The sequence below is a fragment of the Hypanus sabinus genome, chromosome X1 (assembly GCF_030144855.1).
Source record: "Hypanus sabinus isolate sHypSab1 chromosome X1, sHypSab1.hap1, whole genome shotgun sequence".
Classification (NCBI taxonomy): Eukaryota; Metazoa; Chordata; class Chondrichthyes; order Myliobatiformes; family Dasyatidae; genus Hypanus; species Hypanus sabinus.
In genome coordinates, this window is record NC_082738.1 from 40,369,836 (window position 1) to 40,396,352 (window position 26,517).

At 42.2% G+C, this 26,517-nt stretch overlaps 1 protein-coding gene across 1 annotated transcript in view; it reads left to right on the top strand.

The window, feature by feature from the left end:
- Positions 1-3,545: 3,545 nt before the first annotated feature.
- Positions 3,546-26,517, top strand: part of LOC132384481 (collagen alpha-1(XVIII) chain-like) — a 98,099-nt gene continuing 75,127 nt past the window's right edge. Inside the window, exon 1 of the mRNA XM_059955633.1 lies at positions 3,546-4,640. Within this exon, the coding sequence (XP_059811616.1) occupies positions 3,671-4,640 (970 nt within the window). The 5' untranslated portion in view covers positions 3,546-3,670. The remainder of the gene's footprint in view (positions 4,641-26,517) is intronic.

Here is a 26,517-nt window from a genome sequence, read left to right on the forward strand (position 1 = left end):
GCCTTCTTTACCACAAACTCAACCTGTAAATTAACCTTCTGGGAGTCTTGCATAAGGACTCCTAAGTCCATCTGCACCTCTCCCCATTTAGATAATAGTCTGCACTATTGTTCATTTTAACAGAATGCATTATCATACATTTCCCAACACTGTATTCCATCTGTATTGCCACATTTTTGCCCATTCTTCCAATTTGTCTAAGTCCTGTTGCAATCACATTGCTTACTCAGCACTACCTACCCCCCACCTATCTTCGTATCATCTGCAATTTTTGCCCCAAAGCCAGCAATTCCATTAACTAAATCATTGACAAACAATGTGAAAAGTAGTGGTCCCAATACTGGCCCCTGAAGAACACCACTAGTCACTGGCAACCAACCAGAAAAGGCCCCTTTTATTCCCACTCGCTGCCTCCTGCCTGTCAGCCATTCCTCTATCCATGCCAGTATCCTTCCTGTAACGCCATAGGATTTTATCTTGTTAAGTATCCTCATGTGTGGCACCTTATCAAACGCCTTCTGAAAACCCAAGTAATTTATATCCACTGCCTCTCCTTTGTCCATCCTGCTTGTCATTTCCTTAAAGAACTGCAACAGTTTTGTCAGGCAAGATTTCTGTTTACAGAAACTGTGTTGACTTTGACTTACTTTATTATTAGTGTCCAAGTACCCCAAAACGTCATCCTTGATAATGGACTCCAACACTTTCCCAGCCACTGAGGTTAGGCTAACTGGCTTATAATCTCCTTCCTTTTGCCTTCCTCCCTTCTTAAAGAGTGGAGTCATATTTGCACTCTACCAGTCCTCCAGGACCATGCCAGAATCAAGTGATTCTTGAAAGATCATGCCCAATGCATCTGTTATCTCTTCAGCAACCTCTCTCAGGACTCTGGGATGTAGTCCATCTGGTCCAGGTGACTTATCCACCTTAAGGCCTTTGAGTTTGCCTAGCACTTTTTCCTTTGTAGTAGCAATGGTACTCACTCCTGCTCCCTGACACTCACGGACCTCTGGCACACTGCTAGTGTCTCCACAGTGAAGACTGATGCAAAGTATTCAATAAGTTTATCTGCCATTTCTTTGTCCCCCCATTACTACTTCACCAGCATCATTTCTAGTGGTCCAATATCAACTCTCACCCTCCTTTTACTCTTCATGTAACTGAAAAAAATCTTTTGGTATCCTGCTTTTTATTATTCTTCTACTAGTTTGCCTTCATATTGCATCCTTTCCTTTCTTATAGCTTTTTTAGTTGCCTTGTGTTGCATTTTAAAAGCTTCCCAATCATCCAACTTCCCACTCACTTTTGCTACCTTATCTGCCCTTTCCTTGGCTTTTATACAGTCCTTAATTTCCTTTGTCAGCCACAGTTGCTTACCCCTGCCTTTTGTGAACTTCTTCTTCTGTGGGACATATCTATCCTGCACCTTGTAAACTATTCCTAGAAACTTCAGCCGTCTCTGCTCTGCCGTCATCCCCGCCAGTATCCTCCTCCAATCCACCTGGGCAAGCTCCTCTCTCATGCCTCTGTAAATCCCTTTATTCCACTGCGATACTGATTCATGTGAGTTAGGCTTCTCCCTCTCAAATTGCAGTAGGAATTCAATCATATATCGATCACTGCCTCCTAGGTGTTCCTTTACATTAAGCTCCCTAATAAGATCTGGGTTATTACGGAACACCCAATCTAGGATAGTCTTTCCCCGAGTAGACTCAAGCACAAACTGTTCTAAAAAGCCAACTCGTAGGCATTCAACAAATTCCCTCTCTTGGGATCTGATACCAACCTAAGTTTCCCAATCCCTTTGCATATTGAAGTCCCTCATTACAATTGTGTCATTACCTTTTTTACATGCCTTCTCCAGCTCCCTTTTGCAATCTCAACCCCACATCTTGGCTACTACTATGAATCCATAATGATTTTTTTACCCTTGCAGTTTCTTAACTCCATCCACAAAGATTCAACATTCTCTGACCCTATGTCACCTCTTTCTAAAGATGTAATTCCATCTCTTACTAACAGAGCCACACCACTGCCTCTGCCTTCCTGCCTGTCCTTTCGATACAATATCCTTTGGTGTTAAGCTCCAAACTATGGCCTTCTTTCAGCCGTGACTCAGTGATGCCCACAACGTCAAACTGACCAATCTCTAATTGTGCCACGAGTTCATCCACTTTATTCTGAATGCCACACACATTTAAATACAACACCTTCAGTCCTTCATTCTTTGCCCTTTTGAATTTTGCCTCTGTGTTACAATTTAACTCTTTGCTCTGTCTGCATTTATACCCAATTATCTTCTTGTCCTTATTTATGTTCATGTTACACCCATCATCTACTGTACTTGTAAACCTGCTGGTTCATCCTCAGCTCTATCATACTGGTTCCCACCCCCCTGCCATATTAATTTAAACCACTCCCAATAGTAAGCCTGCCCACAAGAATTCTGGTCCCCCTCAGATTCAAGTCAACCCATCCCTTTTGTACAGGTCCCACCTTCCCCAGAAGAGGTCCCAATTATTCAGAAATCTGAATCATGTGGGGCACCATGGTAGCGTAGTGGTTAGCGCAACAAGCTCAGGGCATCAGAGTTCAGAGTTCAGTTCTGAAGCCAGCTGTAAGCTCTCCTTGTGACCGTACGGGTTTCCCTCAGGTGCTTCGGTTTCCTCCCACGGCCCAAAGATGTACCAGTTTGTAGGCTAATCGGTCATTGTGATTAGGCTAGGGTCAAATAGGTGGGTTGTTGGTCGGCGTGGCTCGTTGGGCTGGAAAGGCCCGTTCTGCGCTGTATCTCTAAAATACCCTAAATAAATAAAAATATTCTCAAATTCCTTAAACATTCTGTTTTCTCCATTCTTGGAGTAACATGAGTCATATTCTTTGCTGAATAATCAGTGGAGCGTTTAGGTCTTCAACAGGTTACGGTGTGATGATGGTTGAAAAATTGGAGAGAGGGCACAATAATTCAGAAGCAATAGTGGCTGTGTTTGAATTTTTAAAGAGTCAGGCAGTGGGAGACTAATGGATAAGTTGAATGTGCACTCCTCTATACTAAACCGTATTGTGCTGTTGAAACAGTTCTCCTTCAATGAGAGGACCTTATGTTTATTGCCTCGACCCCTTCTAATATTTCCATAATTTTACACAACCTTTAGTTTTGAGTCACAAAGAACAACTTCACACACAGAGGTTCTTACCAAAAAGCAGAGTTGAAGAGGTCAGTGATTTTATGTTTGCATTTTTGAGGATCCCTGTAAGCACAAGTGGTCAATAAATAAACCCTTTGAACCACATGGCATTGATGGACACTGCATCCAACCAGAAAACCTAAATTGCAATGATGCATTTTTCTGCTTGTCATGACCAATTGAAACTCAAGTCCAGACTGACCGTGATTTCCGTCATTGGTGCAAGCAGCTAATCTGTTTATGGGCACAGAACAGGGTGGGTCGAAACATTTAGTTTTCAGATACCAAAGGTTAATCTGTTCAGTGCAGGCTAAATGAACTCAGGCTGAATTAAGACTGACAGATCAGAAGCCTCAAAGGGTCTCTCCTGGTCTTCCTTTCACCCTGTAAATAATGGATACTATTGTATGGATGTGAACCAGGATTATTTTGTAGTCTGAAGCAATATTTTCTAACTCTGAATCATTGCTTGTAATTTTAAAATGGCTTTAAGATTCTCGAAGTCATTGAGTTTTCTTGTGCTGTGTGCCGTGCTGGCTCCTGTAAGCTCCCAGTGGTGGAATATATTTGCGAAAAATGCACCAAAAGAACCTGCTACAGTTCCTCCCCAAAATGTCGAATTGTCTCCCCCCAGAGATACTGCAGCAATACAACCTACGATGGCTGAAATAAATCAAAATCCAGATATGAAAGCTACTGAGGCTGTGACAACTCAAGCCCCAAAAGATGCAAAAATCCTGCCCTCAGAGATTGCAACAGTACACCCCATCAAGGCCGAAGCAAGTCAAAATGGACAAACTGCAACAGTGCAACCCACTGAAGCTGCTGTCAGTCAACCTACAGAAATTCCAGTAATGCAACCCACTGAAGCCAAAGGAACTCAACTTGGAGCAGTTACAACAGTGCAACCTCCGGTAATTCCAGTAATGCAACCCACTGAAGCCAAAGAAACTCAACTTGGAGCAGTTACAACAGTGCAACCTCCGGTAATTCCAGTAATGCAACCCACTGAAGCCAAAGGAACTCAACTTGGAGCAGTTACAATAGTGCAACCTCTGGTAATTCCAGTAATGCAACCCACTGAAGCCAAAGAAACTCAACTTGGAGCAGTTACAACAGTGCAATCTCCGGTAATTCCAGTAATGCAACCCACTGAAGCCAAAGGAACTCAACTTGGAGCAGTTACAACAGTGCAACCTCCCGTAATTCCAGTAATGCAACCCACTGAAGCCAAAGGAACTCAACTTGGAGCAGTTACAACAGTGCAACCTCCGGTAATTCCAGTAATGCAACCCACAGGAGTGGATGCAACTTTGGAACAAGATGGTGGAGCTTCTAAATCCTCTGCACCTTCAACCAGCTCTGTGACTAAAAGCTACCAGTATGTCCCTGGGACCACCACTGGAAAAGGCATAACTCCAGCACCAGAAGATAAAGCACCAACTGCCCCAGGTCAGTGTTATCACTCAGATCACTCTCTCCCTCTTGTTGCTCCTGGAGTGGACTTCTCCTCATGCCATGTGGTTTCATTGTCATTAAACTGAACCAGAAATTGAAGTTTTCTTGGAACATTGCAGCACTGAGAATAGGGTCTGTTGTGAATTTATTTTAGATAGGTGTTAAGCTATTCCTCTCTCTGTGCCTTGTTTGCCAGCTGGTAAGTCATATCCTGCATTCCTCTCCTCATCACCACTGAATCTCACCTCCTTTCCAATCTTCTTCTTGGATCCTTTCTTTGGAGAAGTCTCACTATAGGATGGAACATGTGCTTCTCTTCTTTAATCTTTCTCCCTTTCAACTTAGATGAGGGAAAAGGATTTTAATCCGGTAGAAGCCTGGACCTTGCAGCCTAGAGGGAAATTGGAGGCAGAAACCCTCACCAGTGTTAAAACGAGTGTTTGAAGGGTCCTGACTGAAGGAGCTATAGTCAAAGTGCTGGAAGTTGGGATTATGTGAGAGAGTACTTCTCTGCATACTGTACAATGGGCCGGATGACTTCCTTCTGTATTGTGAATTTTCCATGATGTGTCTTGATTCTAACACTGTTGCAGCTCAGCTCAGACAAAACTGTGCATCCATTACAGTCTGTTCCCAGGTAACAAACAGGTTTCGTTCATACAGGTATTCATTGGTTGATTTTATCCATAAGTTAGAAAGTACACAAAAATCAATTGATATGGTGACATAGAATGGCAAAAAAAGCACATAGGACTGATAAGAAAGAACAATTACTAAAAAGAGAGAGAGAAGTAAAAAGAGGGGGGAGGGAGAGAAAGAAAGAGAAAGGGGGAAGAGAGAGAAAGTGAGAGAGATAAAAGAGAGAGAGAGACAAAGAGGGAAGAGAGGGAGAACAAGGGAAGAGAGGGAATGAGGCGAGATAGAGAGAAAGAGAGTAAGAGGAAGAGGGAGGAGAGAGGGGGAAGACAGAGGGAAAGACAAAGAGAGAGGTGGGGATGAGAGAGTAGATAGATAGATCGATTGATCGATCCTGGGAAGTATGGTTGAAATAGATAAAGAGTGAGCTGTTTACTGGAAGTGAAAATCTTCCACTAAGGCTTCCAATCCTGCTATATTCTACCAGCACCAGCACAGATTTGGTCCTGTTCTGGCCAGGTTATGGATATGATAAATTAACTTCAGGCCTTATGAACCTGCACTCAAGTCTTAATCTACAGGCAGTTTACATGGCACATAACAACATTTAATACCACAAGTGTTCTGAAACCTTCACATCAAAAAATGAGTGCACAAGGAAGCATCAGTGCAGACGATCAACAAGGTTTTTATTAAAAGAGGAAAGGTTGGTGAAAAGGTTTGGGAAGGAAATTTCAGAGCTTGTAGATGCATACCTTGAGGACCTGATACACTTGTAAACCTCTTTAAACCTTCTTCGGTGTTAAGTTTTTGTTGTGAGGATCAACTCCTTTGCCTGTGACTTCAACCATCAAAAAGAGCAAATACCAAGGGAGACCTCCTTGAAATTCTCATCCACATCACATGCCATCCTGACTCAAAGGTGTGGTAACATCCTTTCATCAGCATGACACCCATATCCTGAACTTCTTTTGTAATGCTGTTGTGGGAGCACCTTCTCTGCAAGGTTTGCAGAGGTTCAAGAAGACAGTCAAACAGTATCAGAAATTACTCTTATAACATCCAAATGCCTGAGCTGCTTGGACTGTGAATTCAAATCCCATCACAATGACCTAAATTTAATTCAAGTAATTAAATAAATGTGAACTATTATGATAGCATTGGTATTGATGACCACAAAGTAATCAGGTTGTTGGAAAAATGCATCAGGTTTCTTCGGGGAAGACACAAGGGACGTTTGCCGTCATTGCAACTATTGTTGGTAGAATCTCAGGTGGTAACGAGAGGTCATACAGGAGTGAGATGTGCCAACAAGTAGAGTTGTGCCACAGCAACAACCTGGCATTCAACGTCAGTAAGACGAAAGAGCTGATTGTGGACTTCAAGAAGGGTAAGACAAAGGAACACGTACCAATCCTCATAGAGGGATCAGAAGTGGAGTGAGTGAGTAGCTTCAAGTTCCTGGGTGCCAAGATCTCCGAGGATCTAACCTGGTCCCAATATATCAAGAGCATCCTGACAGGCTGCATCACTGTCTGGTATGGAGGGGCTACTGCACAGGACTGAAAGAAGCTGCAAAAGGTTGTAAATTTAGTCAGCTCCATCTTGGGTACCAGCCTACAAAGTACCCAGGACATCTTCAGGGTGTGGTGTCTCAGAAAGGCAGTGTCCATTATTAAGGACCTCCAGCACCCAGGGCATGTCCTTTTCTCACTGTTACCATCAGGTAGGGGGTACAGAAGCCTGAAGGCACACACTCAGCGATTCAGGAACAGCTTCTTCCCCTCTGCCATCTGGTTTCTAAATGGACATTGAACCCTTGGACACAACCTCACATTTTTAATATACAGTATTTTTGTTTTTTGCATGTTTAAAAAATCTATTCAATATATGTGTACTGTAATTGATTTGCTTGTTTATTTATTGCTATTTTTATTTTTATTTTATTTATTATTACTTTCTCTTCTATATTATGAATTGCATTGAACTGCAGCTGCTAAGTTAACAAATTTCACGTCACATGCCTGTGATGATAAACCTGATTCTGATTCATTGGCTGCTCCATGAATATAGGTTAGGCCACAGCTGGAGTATCATTTGCAATTCTGATTGCCACAGTATTCAAAGGATGTGATCGTGCTGGAGTGGATGCAGAGGACATTCACCTCAGTGTTGCCTGGATTCGAGTATTTCAGTTTTAGGGAGAGGCTAAGTTTGTTTGCCTTGGAGAGGAGGAGACTGAGGGGTGACCTGATAAAATATGTAGAATTATAAAGCAGATAGATCGTATGAATAGTAAAATCCATTTTACCAGTGAGAAGTGTAGAGTCCATGGAAGGGAGGATGGTTTCCGTGATGCGCTGAGTTACATCCACAACTCTCTGCAGATTCTTGCAGTCAAGGGGAAAGCAGTTGCCATTCCGGACCATGATGCAACCAGTCAGGACACTTTCAACAGTACACGTGTACAAGTTTGACAGACTGTTCAGTGACAAGCTGAATCTCATTGGCTGCTCTTTGCAAAAGACTGTTTTAAACTTCCACCATCCAACCATAATCACACGGTATAGGAAAGACAAAGCTTGCTTATGTTTCAGCCATGAAACATTCTTCAGATCTGACACGATCTAACTGGAGAAATCACAGTCTGTGCAACACACTTATAGAACTCAGTTCCAGTACAAACAGCTGGTAAAGTGAGTAGAGCTCGAGTTGTTCATTCAAACAGGCCATGTAACCTTTGACGTTACAAGGAGAATCAGTTCAGAAAGGAGTCAATCTCCATCTGAATGTATTTTTTGGAGCTTCATCACATACCAGAAAAGTGGAATGAATAATTGTTCACCTATAAGACGATAGTAATATTAGAAGTAATTCTTAATATATAATCTTTGGAAAAAAGATGAATTTAAATGACAACTTATTATTGAAACATAAATGAACAGCTTTTGAAAATGTTTTGTTTTATATTTATTGTTCAGAGAGTGAGAGTGAGAGAGAGAGAGAAGTAAAGGGAATGAAAATGGTTTAGGACTGACCATGGCCTTACTTTCTCTATAACTACACATTGGCAACAACCTTGTGAACAGACAAACATATGCAGTGTTGGGAGTCAGCCAGACAGTCATCCTTGACAAGCTATCAGGACTTGAGGATGGGTGATAACAAAATGTTCATGAGGCCAAGCCGTGCTTACAGCTGACTTCAGAGCACAGTCCTACCTGGGAGCCTCACCAGAAGAGCGGTGTAATGAATACACTGACACCTGGTTACCTGCGCAACCATTAGCAAGTTTGCATTAAAAAAAAGACATTTTAGTTTCCAATCCTCTCCTGTGGGACCATTGGCTCCGTGATGCATTCCTCCTTCTTCGGTCCCAGGGGTTTCATGCTGCTTTGTGGCCTCTTCCAACCGGCAAGATTGTGGTGGTGGAACTCATTCGATGATGTCACCCCCTCCACCACACAACCAAGTGATGAGCCCACAGTGACAGAAGCCTCTTGGGCCACGAGGCTGGATGGTGTGGAGTTAATTCCTACTTCTGAGAACACAGTTGGAATTGTCAATGTGCAAGGTACTGAGATTTCATCATCTCTTTAATTGAAATCAGAATTAAAATTGAAATCATGCACCAAGAATCATTTGTAAAGAATGCAGTAAATGCTTATCTATTGAGAAGTTTAGATTGTCAATTTTACCCCAGCTGCTGAACAGCGTTGCTGATTTTCATTGCCTGATATTACACAATGTAATTGGTTGTACTGGACAAGTGCTCTTGACTTTGAAGAGAAAAGAATGATAAGATAGACAATACTGAGATCTTTTTCCTCTTATGATCTCAGTCGTAGTACATAAGAAAAAAGTCTTTGTTTTGCTTGTTGATTTTGCCAACAATAAAAATCAATGAGGTACTTTTGCTAGTAATATGGTTGGAAAACCAGGTGATAAGTGTTTATGCCCTATTGAAGTCCCAATCAGGACAACATTTCTTTTGGCTGGGTGGTTGACCCCAAATCTACTTTATCTCTCATAAAAGTGTGTTCATAAAGGTGTCTTTAATTTGTTCTGGAAATGATTCTAACCATAAACAAAGTTCAAGTCAGCTACATCCTCCCAAAGGAAGCTAATCCCAAATAAATCTCACCATTATAGAAAGTTTCAACTGCAATTTTACAATTAACACACTGTTAATTCTGAACTGTTGTGACATAACCAATGTCTTAACTTTGATTTTTAATTAGTAAACACCATTGACAAATTGTGCAGGCATTTCGTGTTTAATTGCTGTGTCTATAATTGTTCATGGTTTTGTAGTCTGACTTCCTAGTTAATTAGTAAAGAAAATGGTTAAAGTCTTCTCTCATGAGGTTCTGTGGACCCTTTTGAGGGATCTATTAATTAAGTGCTAACAGGCCAAAACAAGGCAGTGCATCGAACCAAACTTACACATCATTAATTCTGAGCAATAGACAGATATTTTTCGTTGTGCCTTTAACAGCATTTCAGACTCTTTGATCCCAGCCAACATTTATCAGTCCAGACCACCAATGCATGAAAGTTAAAAATTGCAAAGCTAAGAGATCAAATAACATCAAAAGAATCTCTGAGACAGAACAAAACCGGAAACATAAACCTCGATATTTTTTGGAGACATAATTGACCTAAATGTCTGGAACAGATGTTGTGCATATTTTAATCTGCAGTTTACTCCCTCCTTTTCCTTCTCTGAAGTCCCCGAATCAATTGCCATTCTTTCAAAAGTAGTTAAAGGTGAAACTCTACAGGTTAGTCTGGAATCTAATTGGCAGAGGATTGATCCCTGTGTTTCTGCAGGCTCTTAAGCACATACCTGGATTCTTACAACATTTGTGTTTGCAGTTAACTTGTGTGGAGTTGATCTGACAGACGAGTGAGTGAATAACAAGTTAACCTGTTCTGTGGCTAGAGAGGCCAGCATTGGCTAGAGCACCTGGAGAAATCTGAGCTTAGGCAAATGATTGGCATGGAAGGAGGCTCTTCAGACCATTGTCCATTAGTGGTCCAACATCAAGTGCCATGGGAAATTTTCATCCCTAATGTGATCCAACAGGAACATCTGACTGTCCATTTCCCTTTATAGATACTGCATGACCCACTGAGTTCCTCCAACACCTTTTGTGTCACTCCAGGTTCCAGCTGGTCTACCGAGTTCACACTGAATGAATAATAGCTGACCATCTTTTCCCTGGGTCTTCCAGCAGGTCAGGGACCCATCCAACTACTTACCCTAATGGGTAGAGGCTTTCTCCCTCCACCATCTCCTCGAGCACTGAGTTCTAGACCCCTGATCCCCTGTATCCTTCTCCCAATTCTGTTCTTTCTGTTTATCCAAACCTCTCAGTGAGTCCTAATGCAGGGTTTTGACCCAAAGCATCGACAGTCCCTTCCCCCTCACAGATGCTGTTCGGCTTTGCCGATTGTCTGTTACTCTCAGTTTTATAGTCCCCCTCTTCTACCTTTTCTATTCCCAGTCTCACTCCTTATCTTCTCCAGGTTGTCAGCATCTTCATTTATCTCCCCCGCAGTGAATCAGGTTTAATACCACTGACATATGTCATTAAATTTGTTGTTTTGTGGCAGTAGTACTGTGCAATACATAAAAAAGTTACAATAAGAAATATATTTAAAAATGAATAGGTAGTGCAAAAAGAGAGCATAATAGTATTCATAGGTTCATGGTCCATTCAGAAATCTGATGGTGGAGGGGAAGAAGCTGTGCCTAAAACGTTGAGTGTGCGTCTTCAGGCTCCTGTACCTCCTCTTTGATGGTAGCATTGAGATGGTGTGCATCTCACTTACACTTTGATGACCAGAACTGTAAGTAAATCTCCCCTTACACTTAACCAGAGCGATTGAGTCTGACTGGGCTATAGCTTCTGTTTAGTAGCTGGTATGTTGGTAAATTGGTAAGTTAGTTTATGTTGTTAAAGGTACAGTGAAAAACTTGTCTAGCACACAATTCATACTGATCAATTCATTACAACAGTGCATTGAGGTAGTACAAAGTAAACCATAACTGAGAGCAAAATTAAGTGTTACACCACAGAGAAAGTGCAGTGCAGGTATTCAGAACGGTGAGAGGTCACAAAGAAGTGGCTTTTGAGGTCAAGAGCCCATCTTATCGATAGTCTTACAGCAGTGGCTAGATGCTATCGCTGACTGGTGGTCTGTGCTTTCAGGCTTTGGTATCTTCTGCCTGTAGAAAGGGGGCAAAGACTGGGGTATGTGGGGTCTTTGATGCTTTTGGCTGGGGAGGTTGATTTCTGAGATGTGCTGAGAAGTTACCAGAAGTTAGAGAATTTCATGTTACTACATACAGGCCAGGAATTGAAAGGTTGAGCATGGTGGGACTAATGTTCTGAGTTGCATATATTTCAATGCAAGGAGTATTGTAGGAAAGGCGGATGAGCTCAGGGCATGGATCAGCACATGGAATTATAACTGTAGCCATTAGTGAGACTTGGTCGCAGGAGGATCAGGACTGGCAGCTCAGTGTTCCAGAATTTCCATTGTTTTAGACGCGACAGAGTGGGAGGGATTAAAGGGGGAGTGGTGGTGTTACTAGTCAGGGAACAAGTGCTCAGTCATCACAGACTGGAGAGCTTGTCTACTGAGGCTGTATGGATGGAACTGAGGAATAAGAAAGGCGGGACACAAGCTGGCAGCTCTGAGGCGAGTCTCTCTTGACAAAATTAAAGCTGCCTGGGAGCAAGATTTAAATTTTTCAATGTCAGAGGATATATGGGATGAAGTCCTCAAATTAGTTAACTCAACCTCTTTATGTGCCTGCCACTGCCTATTACAGTTCAAAGTCGTACACAGGGTCCATATGTCTAAAACGAAATTACCCCGCATTTACCCAGATGTTAATCCCTGTTACCACAAATGCAAAAGGGGTGAGGCTTCCCTTATTCACATGATCTGGACATGCCCTAGCTTGGAAAAATACTACAAAGATGTCTTCCAAACCCTATCCCAAATATTAATTACAATCTGGAACCTAACCCTTTGATTGCCCTTTTCAGCACCTCCGGAGAGGGGGACACGCACCTAAGTCCAACCAAACGTCACGCACGGTCTTTTACCTCTCTGTTGGCGAGGCGTGCAGTTTTGCTCAGGTGGAGGAATGCTGCCCCACCCACCCACACTCAGTGGCTCAGAAACATCATGTCCAGTCTACACCTTGAGAAGATCCATTATTCAATCCTCAATTCGGACATGAAGTTCCAAAAAGGTGTGGGGACCCTTTCTTGAATATTTTCTAAGATCCCAGCCAGACTAAAGGTCCATTCTTTCTCCCTTTCCTCAGTACATAAATCCCTGACCTCCAGCATTTTCCGGTAAGACTCATTGGACTCAGATTTGTTATCATACAACAGCCTATGTATTAGAAAAATACACCTTCTCTATACCAATGCAGCTCTGTGGGGACAAAGGTTCTGTTTAACCCTTTTTGCCAATGCATTGATGGCTTGTAGTTGGGGACTGGGAGGAGTGGGGTGATAATGATTGTACTCTGGGTGCATCTCTTTCATAAATGTGAATTGTACATTTGATACACACTGCACAATTTTCCTTTACACTATGTCCTCTTTATTTAAAAAAAACAATAAAAATATTGTCGAAAGAAAAAAAAAGAAAGGGATGACCACATTAACAGGATTATGTTATAGACCGCCCAATAGTCAGCAGGATTTTGAGGGACAAATTTGTAGAAAGATCACAGACTGTTGCAAGAAACATACAGTAAGGTTGTGATGGTAGGTGATATTAACTTTCCACATATTGACTGGGTCTCCCATACTGTAAAAGGGCTGGGTGGATAGAGTTTGTCAAATGTGTTCAGGGAAGTTTCCTTAATTGGTACATAGTACAATACTGGATCTCCTATTTGGGAAAGAGGCAGGGCAAATGACAGAAGTGTGTGTATGCGAACACTTTGCATCTAGTGATCATGATGCTATTAGTTGCTAGATAACTATGAGAAGGATAAGTCTGGTCCTCAGGTTGAGATTCTAAATTGGAGGAAAGCCAATTTTGATGGCATCAGAAAGGATCTGGAATGGGTTGTTTTCTGGCAAAAGTGTACTTGGCAAGTGTGAGGCCTTCAGAAGTGACATTTTGAGAGTACAAAGTTTGTGTCTTCCTGTCAGAATAAAAGGCAAGGGTAACAGGTTTAGGGAGCCTTGGTTTTCAAGAGATATTGAGGAGATGCATAGCAGATATAGGCAGGAAGACTCAAATGAGGTACTTGAGGAATATAAAAATGCATGAGAACATTTAAAAAGAAATCAGGAGAGGTAAAAGAAGGCATGAGGTTATTCTAGCAAGCAAGGTGAAGAAGAATCCTAAGGGCTTCCACAGATATATTAAGAACAGAAGGACAGGAAGGGATAAAATTGGTTCTCTGAAAGATCAGAGTGGTAATCTATGCATGGAGCCAAAAGAGATACGGGATATCTTAAGTTGATTTCTTGCATCTGTATTTACTCAGGAAACAGACACAGAGTCTATAGAAGTGAGGCAAAGCAACAGTGAGGTCAGGGACCCGATACAGATTACACAGGAGGAGATGTTTCTGTCTTGAGGAAAATTAGAGTGGATAAATCCCCAGTGCCTGACAAGGTCTTCCCTTGACCCTGTGGGAGACTAGTGCAAAATTTGCAGAGACCCTAACAGAGATATCAAAAACATCCTTAGCCACTTGTGAGGTGCCAGAGGATTGGAGGTTAGCTAATGTTCTGATGTTTAAGAAAGGCTTTAAAAGTAAACCAGAAAATTATAGCTAGTGAGCCTGACACCAGTAGTAGGTAAGTTATTCTCAGGGACAAGATACATAAGTATTTAGATAGATGGGGACTGGTTAGAGGTAGTCAACATGGCTTCGTGTGTGTTAGGTTGTGTCTAACCAACCTTATAGACTTTTTCGAAGAAGTTACCAGGAAACTTGATGGAAGCAAGCCAGTGGACTTCGGCAAAGCATTTGACAAGGTCCTGTATGGGTGGTTAGTCAAGAAGGTTCAGTTGCTCAGCATTCAAGATGAGGTAATAAATTGGACTGGACATTGCCTTTGCGGGAGAAGCCAGAGAGTGGTAGTAGATGGTTGCCTCTCTGATTGGAGGCCTGTGGCTAGTGGAGTGCTGCAGGGATTGGTGCTGCGTCCATTGTTGTTTGTCATCTAAATCAATGATCTGGATGATAATGTATTAAACTAGATCAACAAATTTGTGGATGACACCAAGGTTGGGGAGTACTGGACAGCAAGGAAGACTGTCAAAGCTTGCAGTGGGATCTGGACCAGCTGGAAAAAAAGGCTGACAAGTGGCAGATGGAATTTAATGCAGACAAGTGTGAGGTATTGCGTGTCAGTAGGGCCAACCAGGATAGGTATTACACAGTGAACATCAGTGCACTGAGGAGTGCAGTAGACCAAAGGGATTTGGGAATAACAAGTCCATAATTCATTGAAAGTGGCTTCGCAGGTAGACAGAGTCATAAAGAAAGCTTTTGGCACATTGGCCTTCATAAATCAATGTATTGAGTACAGGAGTTGGGATGTTGTGTTAAAGCTGTAGAAGGCTTTGGTGAGGCCTAATTTTGTTGTGTGCTGCTTTGGTCGCCTACCTACAGGAAAGAAGTCAATAAGATTGAAAGAGTGCAAAAAAAATCTTCAAGGATGTTGCTAGAACTTGAGGATCTGAGTTAGAGGGAGAGTTTGAACAGGTTAGGACTTTATTCCCTGGAACGTAGAAGAATGCAGGGAGATTTGATAGAGGTATACAAAATTATGAAAGGTTTAAATAGAGTAGATGCAAGCAGGCTTTTTCCAGAGGTTGGGCAAGACTAGAATTGAATTGACTGTATTACTTACATCCTTCATATGCATGAGGAATAGAAATCCATACAATATGTCTCCATCTAAATGTGCAATATGTAGTTATAGTAATTTATCATAAATATTATGTACAACAGGATAGTCAATATAACATTGAAATACAATTGTGTCAGCATGAATTAATCAGTCTGATGGCCTGGTGGAAGAAGCTGTCCCGGAGCCTGTTGGTCCTGGCTTTTATGCTGCAGTACTGTTCCCCAGATGGTAGCAGCTGGAACAGTTTGTGGTTGGGGTGACTCAACTCCCCAATGATCCTTCGGGCCCTTTTTTCACACCTGTCTTTGTAAATGTCCTGAATAATAGGAAGTTCACATCTACTGATGTGCTGGGCTGTCCGCACCACTCTCTGCAGAGCCCTGTACAGTTCCCATACCAGGCAGTGATGCAGCCAGTCAGGATGCTCTCAGATGTGCCCCTATAGAAAGCTCTCAGGATATGGGGGCCCATACCAAACTTCTTCAACCATCGGAGGTGAAAGAGGCGCTGTTGTGCATTTTTCACTACACAGCCAGCACGTACAAACCACGTGTGTATGTAACTAGAGATCATGGGTGAAATGTTTAAGGGGAACATGAAGGGGAGCTTCTTCACGCAGAGGGTGGTGTGAGCATGGAGCGAGCTGCCAGTGGAACTGGTGGATGTGGGCTTGATTCCAATGTTTAAGAGAAATTTGGATAGGTACATGGAGGGGAGGAGTATAGAGGGCTAAGGTCCAGGTGCTGGTTGATGAGACTAGGCAGATTAATAGCTCAGCATGGACTAGATGGGTCAAAGGGCTTGTTTCTGTGCTGTAGCGTTCTATGACTTTCTGTTCATGATGCCAAGTTGGAGAAGACCCAGATGGAATATGAAGAGCTGTTCCCCTAATTTTCAAGGTATTTTCATACCAGGGAATCATTCAATAGTCTTCTAACAGTGGAACAGAAACTGCTTCCAAACCTTTGTATAATAGGAGTGGGGAGCAGAGAGAATGTCCGGTGTGCGTGGAGTCTTTGATGATGCTGGCTGCTTTTCTGAGGCAGCGAGGAGTATATAGACACAGTCTGTTGAGGGGAGACTAGTTTCTGTGCTGTGCTGATCTGTGTCCACAATTCTCTGCAGTTTCTTACAGTCAATGTCAGAGCAGTTGCTATACCAAATTATGATGCTCTGGATAGAATGCTTTCTATGGTGCATTGATAAAAATTTGAGAGGGTCAAAGGGAACATACCAAATTTCTTAGCCTCCTGAGGAACTAGAAACATTGTTGAGTTTTTGTGGCATCTACATCAGGATGGTCTATTGGCGGGGATGTTCATTCCTGGGAACTTGAGGCCTCGCAATCCTTTCGCCCTCGGCACTGCTGATGTAAACAGGAGTGTATTTCAACAGTGACTGTCCATAGCCTCCTTTACTGCCTGGTCACAACAAATCATTTCCTTTAGCTGCAACCTAACAGCGGAGGAGGTTGTGGACGGACATGTTGGTGTGGGACTGGGAAGTGGAATTAAAGCGATTGGCCACTAGGACAGACCAAGAGTACTAGCTGATGCTTGCATTGTAGAGTTTTCAACAACTGGAGAAACATTGTTTTGAGGCTTATTAAATGAAGCCATAGAAACAGGCCTTACCGTCCACCATGTCTCTATGTGTCACCAATCACACGCTTACAGCAAGCCTATACTAATCCCAGTTTTTAAAATCTCTTTATCGATCCTGTGATCTTGGTCATGGGTTTTGATTTCCTACCTCAATTTTATGTTCACTCCATTCCTAATCTCTTTCCTCAATCAACAGTTATCAGTTTTGCCTCTTCACACATTTTGAAATCTTAAGTTAGTATTGTCATTTACCTGGGCTATTTATTGTCAACTAACTTATTGCTATCATCAATTTTCCCTTTGAATTTGTCTTGTGCTTGCAATTTATAGGCAGTGTTGTGCCTGAATAAAGTCCTGGCTGTGTTGCTGAAAAATAATCCTTCCGAGTCTTCGTATGGAGAGTGTTAATTTCAATATCAAAGCCATTTGGACAGCAAAAGAAAAATGACTTGTGCATACTGGCTTTCAGATAAAGTCATTGCGTTTATAATGTGTGTTACTACCTTTAAGTGCAATTTAGGAGCTGGCTGTCTTTAATGGAACTGAACATTTAAAGAACATAGATAACATTGGCTCCTCTGATGGTGTATTATCACCCCAGCACCATGTGGTGTGGAGATATTTGAAACACTTGTCTCTGACCTCAGCTGAGTTGGCAGTGGAAGTCAATGATTAATAAATTAACTACACTGTTAGGGAACCTGGGAGGAATGTACAACAGAATATGTCAGATAAAAAAAAGAGCCAAATGGTTAATTATATAAAGAATAACCACTAGAACAGACCGTCATGGAATTGAACAAGAAGTATTTAGAGCAGTGCTAGCCCCTTTTGTAAGAGTTAAAGTGAGAGTCAATGTGATCCAATAGAGTCCCTCATTTGAGGATGTTGAGAGCACTGGGATAGAAAATCCAAGTAATGTATTATTTTGGTTGACAATTATCTTTACAGTCATAATGTATTGTAAGCTGTGTAATGAGGGCTTCAGACAGGTCAGAAAGGCTCTTTAATGGGAGTGGATTTAATACAGTAGTGATCACTCAGGACGAGTATGATGTTCTCCGAAGAGGTTATTCCCTTAATGCAGAATGCCTGTGCGTGACTTTGTTTAACGTGGGGAGGCTGATGTACGGGCAGCCACCACACGGTCCTTGATTGATCCGGGTCAGAGTCCAGTGACATGGAGTGCAAGATGACTGAGAACACTTCACTGCTACAACCATCCTCCACCTTTACTGGCATTGTGATGTGACATGGTGTGCAATGATGGCCCAAGGGCAAAGCGAGAGACAATGTTGCAGATTGAACAATTCACAGAATTTTAATAGGAACTGTGCAAAATGAAAGGAAAATAAGAAACGCTAGTCTAACAGGGCTGTTAACTGAAACTCTCAAATTAAAAGCTAATGCCAATGCTGTGGCTCGGAAGCAGTAACTTAATACTATTTCAATTCCACTCCTTTACAGCATCAGACTTGTTAAGTCTTGACTGAAGCATTGTTCCCTGGTTGCCTGAGCCCTTGATCTGGCAAAGAAGAGCACCTTTTAGATTGAAACTGTAAAGGAGCAGAATTAATTTAGTTGGGCTACATCCTCACCCTTTCCAGAGTTCAAATGGACTCATGTAAAGTTCAGGTGGTCACAGAATGGCCCAAACCACCTACAATCAAACAGGTGAGGCGCTTCATGGTATTTGCAAACTTTCATAAGAAACCTCCGTTCCATCATGGCTCCCATAAATACATTCACCAGGAAGCCCTCTGCAGGATACTTATGGTCAAGTGAAGCAGGGCAAGCATTCTTAGCAAAAGTGATGCTTCACTACTGCTGCAACATCCAGAACCATCTCATCCATGCATTGACGAGGTTGATGTGTCAGATGTTGGCATTGGGGCTGTACTCTCCCAACGCTCTTCTGTAGATAATCAGCTGCACCCTTGTGCTTTTCTGTCCTGTCTCTTGACTTCTGCAGAGTGTAACTATGATGTCAGATACTGAGAACTTCTGGCTGTCAAAGAGGCCCTGGAAGCATGGCGGCACTGGATAGAGGAGGCAGAGCATCCCGTTCTGGTATGGATAGATCACAAGAACCTCTCCTACATTCATGATGCCAAGAGACTCCACTCCTGTCAAGCCTATTGGGCTCTCTTCTTCACCTGGATTAATTTCACCCTCACCTAACGTCCAGGTGGCAAGAATACCAAGACTGATGCCCTCTGCCGCCAGTTTGGCATCTCTGAGGACAACGCCAATCCAGAGCCCATCCTTCCTCACTTGTGCAATACTGCTCCAGTGACTTGGGGAATAGAAACTGAGATGAGGGCTGCACAACAGTCAGATCTCAGCCCAAGTGGGGGACTTCCCAACCAACTGTTTGTCTCTGCTACTTCGCACCCCCAAGTATCGGTGTGGGGTCACTCTCCCCATCTGGTTGACCATCCAGGGATTCAACAGACTTCGGAGTTTATACAGAGACAATTTTGGTGGCCGTCTATATCCCAGGATGCCCACGACTTTGTCTCTGTCTGTCTCACTTGTGCCCAGAACAAGATGTCAATTCAGCGCCCTGATGGTCTGCTTTGCCTGCTGCCTGTGTTCCACTGCCCTTCTCATTGGATTTCAGCACTGGTCTGTCCCTGTCTAATGGAAATACTGCCATTCTGGTAGCTGTGGACCGATTCTCCAAGGCTGTCCACTTCACTGCTCTCCCCAAGCTTCTGTTGTCTTGTGAGACTGCCACCGTCATAGTTCAGCATTTCAGGCTGCACAGCCTCCCTCAGGGCATAGTGTCTGATTGGTTGTTTGTCAGTCTGTTTATAGTTTTTCAGAAATTATATTGTATTTCTTTTTTCCCCTGTAAATGCCTGCAAGAAAAAAGAATCTCAAGGTAGTATATGGTAATGTACATGTACTTTGATAATAAATTTACTTTGAACTTTGAAAATCCAGAGTCTGTTTTTCTCTCTCTTTCTGAGAGCAAGCGTCTGATCTCTTTCGGCTCAGTGGTGGGAAAGAGGCACTCATCAGATCACGGCTGTGAGAAAACCTGCTCATCACAAAAAAATGCTGGCTTAAATTGTTTTGCAAGATGTGCAATGACTTAAATTTTTATAACAGAAGCAATGAGTATTTCCTGTGGAAACTATGGACACAAAATGTGATCCTTTAGTCTCACCTCGAGCTTTCTGTCTTTGTATCAGTACAGCACCAGGAATTGGTGGTGGGACCCTTGAAATTTGTGATATACATTAACAATTTTGATGTGAATAAAGGAGGTATGATTAGTAAGTCTGAAGACAGGACTAGATGGGCCAAAGGGTCTGTTTCTCTGACTCTTTGATACAAATGCTGGTGGTATTGTTGATAGCAAGGGAGGTTGTATAAGGCTTCAGCAAGATATAAATTCAATAGAACTTTGGGCAGAGTATATTTAGATGGAATTTAATCCCTGATAAATGTGAGGTTGGGAAGTAAGACAGGGATAGAACATAGCAGCACAAGGGACGACAATAAACAAAGCTCCCTGAAACTGGCAACACAGGTCAACATTGGGGTGAAGAAGGTATATTGACATGGTTGCCTGCAAAAACTGGGGCGTTATGTTACAACTTTACAAAATATTGGTTAGACTGTATTTGCAGCACTGTGTGCAGTTGTGGTTGCCACAAAAGGATGTGGTTGTGCTGGAGTTTTTCACAGAATGATGATTGGATTGGAAGTTAAGTTATAGGGAGAGATTGGATAGACTGGACTTGCTTTCCATGGAGTACACAAAGTTGAGTGGTGACCTGATAGCGGTGTACAATATCAAATTATGGGGACATAGATGGGGTAGATAGTCAGAACTCTTTTTCAATAATAGGGGTATCAATAACAAGATCAGGTTTTAGGTGAAAGAAATTTAAAAGGGGATTTGAGAGGAAAGTTCTTTTACACAGAGAGTGTTTGATATTTGGAACTTGCTATACAGAAAGTGGTGGATTCACAATGTTTCAGAAATATTTCGGCAGACTCTTGAATCAACAAGGCATGGATAAATACTGACTTAAGGTGGGCAACAAGGTCATCACGGATGTTATGGGCTGAATAGTCTATTTCTGTGCTGTACAATTCTGACCACTCTTCTTTACAGTCTGATATCTTCCTTGCACATATCCAAGGACATGTGCAAGGTTTATTAATTTTTCAATGGAAAGTCATAGAAACAAACAAAAGCAAACATTAGATCACACTTGCTGAAGTAAGAACACACACAGCCAAAAGCCACTAACAATTTTAGTGGCCCTTTCACACTGAGTAGGATTTTCAAGACGGAAGCTAATGTAACCAAAGGACAGTTCTTATAATCTAACAATAAATGCCAAGGACAAGAGATAGAGAAACATATACATTGATTATCTCTAAAACCTGCTGCTGAATTTGTTGGAACAGCTGGTTAATCCCACTCAAGGGGGAAAGAAGTCATCGGATCATTAAGCTAGGTTTCATGGGAAATGCATAAAAATGAACTTGCTTAGGATATTAGATATGCAGTGAGAATTATTCATTGATTCATAGAAACATACTGTACAGCTCATAAACGAGCCATTCGGTCCATCTCATTTTGCTGGCCATGGCGCCTAATGACGCTAATCTTATTTGCCCACAGTAAACTTGCAGCTCTGTAGGCCTTTCCTGTCCAAGTACCTGAGCAAATGCTTTTTAAAAGTTAACTGCCTCTGGCAACTTGTTCCAGATATACTCATCACCTTCTGTGCAGAAAAATTTACCTCTCAATTCACCTTTAAATTTCTCCCCTCTCACCTTAAAAATGTGTCCTCTAGTTCTAGACTTCACTGCAGTGGAAAAAATTTTGACTTTTTACCCTAATTTGAATAACTTTGATGGGGTCACTCTAGAGGCTCCTGGGTTCCAGTGAGAATAAGTCAAGCATAGCAATTCTGTCCTTTTAACTACAGCCCTCCTTTCCAGACAATGTCCTGGTGAGTCTCCATTGCTACCAAATCCTTCCTAGAGTGTGGCAACCAGAACTAGTCTAACCAATGTTTTGTACAACTGCAACATGCCATCCAAATCTCAATGCTTCAACACAGTCGACAAAATTTCATACTTCACTTGTGACTCCATTATCTGGAAGTTTTTAAGTCACGTTGGCTTTCATAATTAATGCTACGTTGAAGTCGTATAAGATTTTGGTGAGGCCTAATTTGGAGTACTGTGAACAATTTTGGTCACCTCCCTACAGGAAAGATGCCAACAAGATTGAAAGAGTACAGAGAAATTTTACAAGGATGTTGCTAGGACTTGAAGACCTGAGTTACAGGGAAAGGTTAAATAGGTTAGGACATTATTCACTGGAGCATGGGAAAATGAGGGGAGATTTGACAGAGGTATACAAAGTTATGAGGGCTATGGATAGGGTAAATGCAAGCAGGCTTTTTTCCACTGAGGCTGGGTGAGACTGACAACTAAAGGTCATGAGTAAAGGGTGAAAGGTGAAATGTTTAAGGGGAACATGAGGGGTAACTCAGAGGGTGGTGAAAGTGTGGAACGAGTTGCCAGTGGAAGTGGTGGATGTGTGTTCAATTTCAACATTTAAAAGAAGTTTGGACAAGTACATGGGTGGGAGTGATATGGAGGGTTCTGGTCCAGGTGCGAGTCAATGGGACTAGTCAGAATAATAATTTGGCATGGACTAGATGGGCTGAAGGGCCTGTTTCTGTGCTGTAGTGTTCTATGACTCTATCACTTCTGGATGCACTTTTCAGGGAATGATCAGTTGCATTCTAACATTCTATTGCGCCTCATTTGATTGCAATAACCTAGCCACACAAGCAAGACAGAAGCAGGTGTGTGGCATAATTGGTAGTGCAGCTGCCTCACTCCCTCAGTGAATTGGGTTAATTCCTGACATCTGCTGTCCGTGTGGAGTTTGCGCAACCTCCTTGTGACCATGTGGCTTTCCCTGGGAGCTTCAATTTCCTCTCGCATTCCTAAGGTTTGCTGTTTGGTCAGATAACTGGTTATAGTCAACCACCTCTTGCACAGGTGGGTGGTAGGATAATCTATGTTGACTTGATGGGCATGTGTGAGTGGAAAGACTACAGGGAAATAAATGAGGCGATGGGATTGTTCAGAGAGCTGACATTGACTTATGGGCTAGAAGTCTTGAGAAACATGAGGAGAAAAGTGAATATAACACAAGAACAGGCCCTTTGACCCACTATAAGACCATAAAATAATAAGGTATAGGAGCAGAAATAAGCCATTTGCTCCGTTGAGTCTGCGTCTCCAATTCATCATGGCTGATCCATTTTCCCCCTCAGCCCTAATCTCCTGCTTTCTCCCTGTATCCCTTCATGCCCTGACTAATCAAGAACCTATCAACCTCTGCCTTAAATATACCCAATGATTTGGCCTCCACAGCCACCCGAAGCAACAAGTTCCATAGATTCACCGCTCTCTGGCTAAAAAAATTCCTTCTCATCTCCATTCTAGATGGATGCCCTCTATTCTGAGGCTGAGTCCTCTAGTCTTAGACTCCCTCACCATAGGAAACATCCTCTCCACATCCACTCTATCGAGCCCTTTCAACATTCAATATTCTTCTGAATTCCAGCGAGTGCAGGCCCAGAGCCATTAAATGCTCCTCACATGACAAGCCATTCAATCCTGGAATCATTTTCATGAACCTCCTTTGAACCCTCTTCAGTGTCAGCACATCCTTTCTTAGATAAGGGGCCCAAAATTGCTCACAATACTCCAAGTGAGGCCTCACCAGTGCTTTATAAAGTCTCAACATTACATCCTTGCTTTCATATGCTAGTCCTCTTGAAATTAATGCTAACAATGCATTTGCCTTCCTCACCATAGCCACAACCTGCAAATTAACCTCTAGGGAATCCTGCCAAATTAAACTAATGTCTTCTGCCTACTCTATGTCCATATCCTTCTATTTCCTGCACATTCGTGTGCCTATCTAACAAGCTCTTAAACATCTCCATTGCACTTGCCTCCACCATCATCTTATCAGCACATTCCAGACACCCACCATTCTCTGTGTAAAAGAACACATCTCCTTTGAGCTTACCCCTCTTACCTTAAACGCTTGCCCTCTGATATTAGACATACCAACACTGGGAAAATGATACTGTCCGTCTACTCTATCTATGCCTCTCATAAATCTTATAAATGATTAGTTTCCCCTACAGCTTCTGCTGCTCCAGAGAGAACAATCCAAGTTTGTCCAAACTCTCATTATAGCACTATACCCTGTAATCCAGGCAGCTTCTGGCTGGTAAACCTCTTCTGCACCCTCTACAATGGCTCCTCATCCTTCCCCTAATGGGGCAACCAGAACTGAATGAAGTACTCCAGATGTGACCTAACAAAATCACCTTTAAGAAGGTGAGGAAACTTCAGGTGAAGTCATCGACTCTCCAGGTATTTTATAAATGCTTCATTGAATCAGCATTAACCTACAACATCATGGCACTGTCAGCCTCAGCCCACTCAACAGAATTGTCAGAATAAGCAGTAAAATCATTGGCCAGGAACAAGAATCAGTCAGCAACATCCATAAGAGACGGACAATAAAGAAGGCTCAACAGATAGTAGAGGACATGACACATACGTGTACTTCACACATACTACACTCTCATGCCATGTGGACACTGCTACAGGTCCCTGCCCATCAGCACCAGAAAAGCCTTTTCCAATTTTGTGCCTTCCTCCATTCACCTCAACACCCAATTTTGAATAAATCGTATGCATGGCACCTTTAACAATAAATATAGTCAGTTTTATTATGTTTATTAGTATTTTAAATCACATTTATTAAATCTTAGTATTTATTATCTATTGTGAGTATTTTATATTGTGCTTAACTACATGTAGTGAGGTGTTGTATATTTTAAGCTCTGTGATCTTGTCCAACCACCGAACAAATGACGTTCCTCAAGGAAGATAAAGTGAATTTTGAATAACCAGAATCTTATAAAGCTGCAAAATGACTTCTCAATTTCTGAACTCAAAGGACTTAAATATTGGATTTAAAAAAAAAGATTAGCTTTATTTGTCACATGCACATCGAAACATACAGTGAAATGTGCCGTTTGCATCAAGGACAAATACAGTCTGAGGATTGTGCTGGGGGCAGCCCACACCTGTTACCACGCTTCTGGCGTCAACTTAGCATGCCCACAACTTACTAACACTAACCCTAATTGTACGTCTTTTGGAACATGGGAGGAAACCAGAGCACCTGGAGGAAACCCTTGCATTCAATCTCCTTACAGATGGTGGCTGGACTTGAACCCTGATCACTGACAGTGTAACATTGTTACACTAGATGCCACACCACCATGCTGTCCTCAACGAATAAAGTTCCTCAACTAATAAAGGCAAGAATGCCATACGCCTTTGTTCCCACTTCTTTGCCACTTTCAGGGAGCTGTGGACTCGGAGCCCAGTGTCTCTCTGCACATCAATACTATTAACAGCCTTCCATTAACAACGTACTGCTTCTGTATATTTAACCTTCCAAAGCACAACATTTCACATTTGATCTAGAATCGGGTTAAACCTTGGATACAAGTTCAAATCATAACTATGGTACTGACACAAGGCAATGTACTAATAGTCTTGTTAATTTCCTGTCAAGTATACAAATAGCAGATAAAGAACAGGCCAGATAAAAAATGCCAGATAGAGGATTAGCAATGAGCTTTCTGATTCTCTCATCGTACTCCTCTTACTGTGGGGTCACATGACCTTCCAGACACAGAGACACAAGTGATTCTGCAGATGCTGGAAATCTTGAGCAACACATACAAAATCCTGGAGGAACTCAGCAGGTCAGGTAGCACCTATGGAGGGAAATAAACGGATGTTTTTTGGGCCAAGACCCTTGATCCTGATAAAGAGTCTCAGTCTGAAACATTGACTGTTTATTTCCCTCCATAGATGCTGCCTGACCTGCTGAGTTCCTCCAGCATTTTGTGAGCGTTGCCTTTCAAATGCAACTGTTTTCTTCCTATTACAAAAGACATTGCCATTATTTGTGTATCCAGCAAAACAAAACAACAAACATCAAAGCCTATGTTTCTCTCTTTACAGAACATTGTGTTCTGGGGTTAATGACATTGCCCCAAGTCCACTCCAAATATGGTCCTGTTTTCCAAACGAACACATTAAAAAAACCAACATTAATGCCCACTTAAATCACATGTGCTTCCACAACTTTTTGTAAATGTTGCTTCTCTGACATGGTCTGGATTACTTGGGGGTTCCAATCCCACAAATGAAATGATGGACTCAGGCGACTGCTGAACTGAGCTGGCAGGGTGACCTGCTTCCAGGGTTACCAGGGCAGGCCCTTCGGCCCACAGTGTTGCGCCAATCTTTTCACCTACTCTATGATCAGTCTAACGCTTCCTTCCTGTTCAGCCCTTCATTTTCCTATCTAAGAGTCTCTTAAATGTTTCTAATGTATCTACGTCTTCCACAAGCCCTGGTTCCACGACTCCCTGTGTAAAAAACCTACCTCTGACATCCCCCTATTCTGTCCTCCAGTCACCTCAAAATTATCCCCTCTCATATTAGCCATTTTTGCCCTGGGAAAAAGGTGCTGGCTGTCCACTCTATCAATGCCTCTTACCGTTTTATACACACATGATAAATTGAATAAATGTATAATAAATCGAAAAGCACAATTCTGCA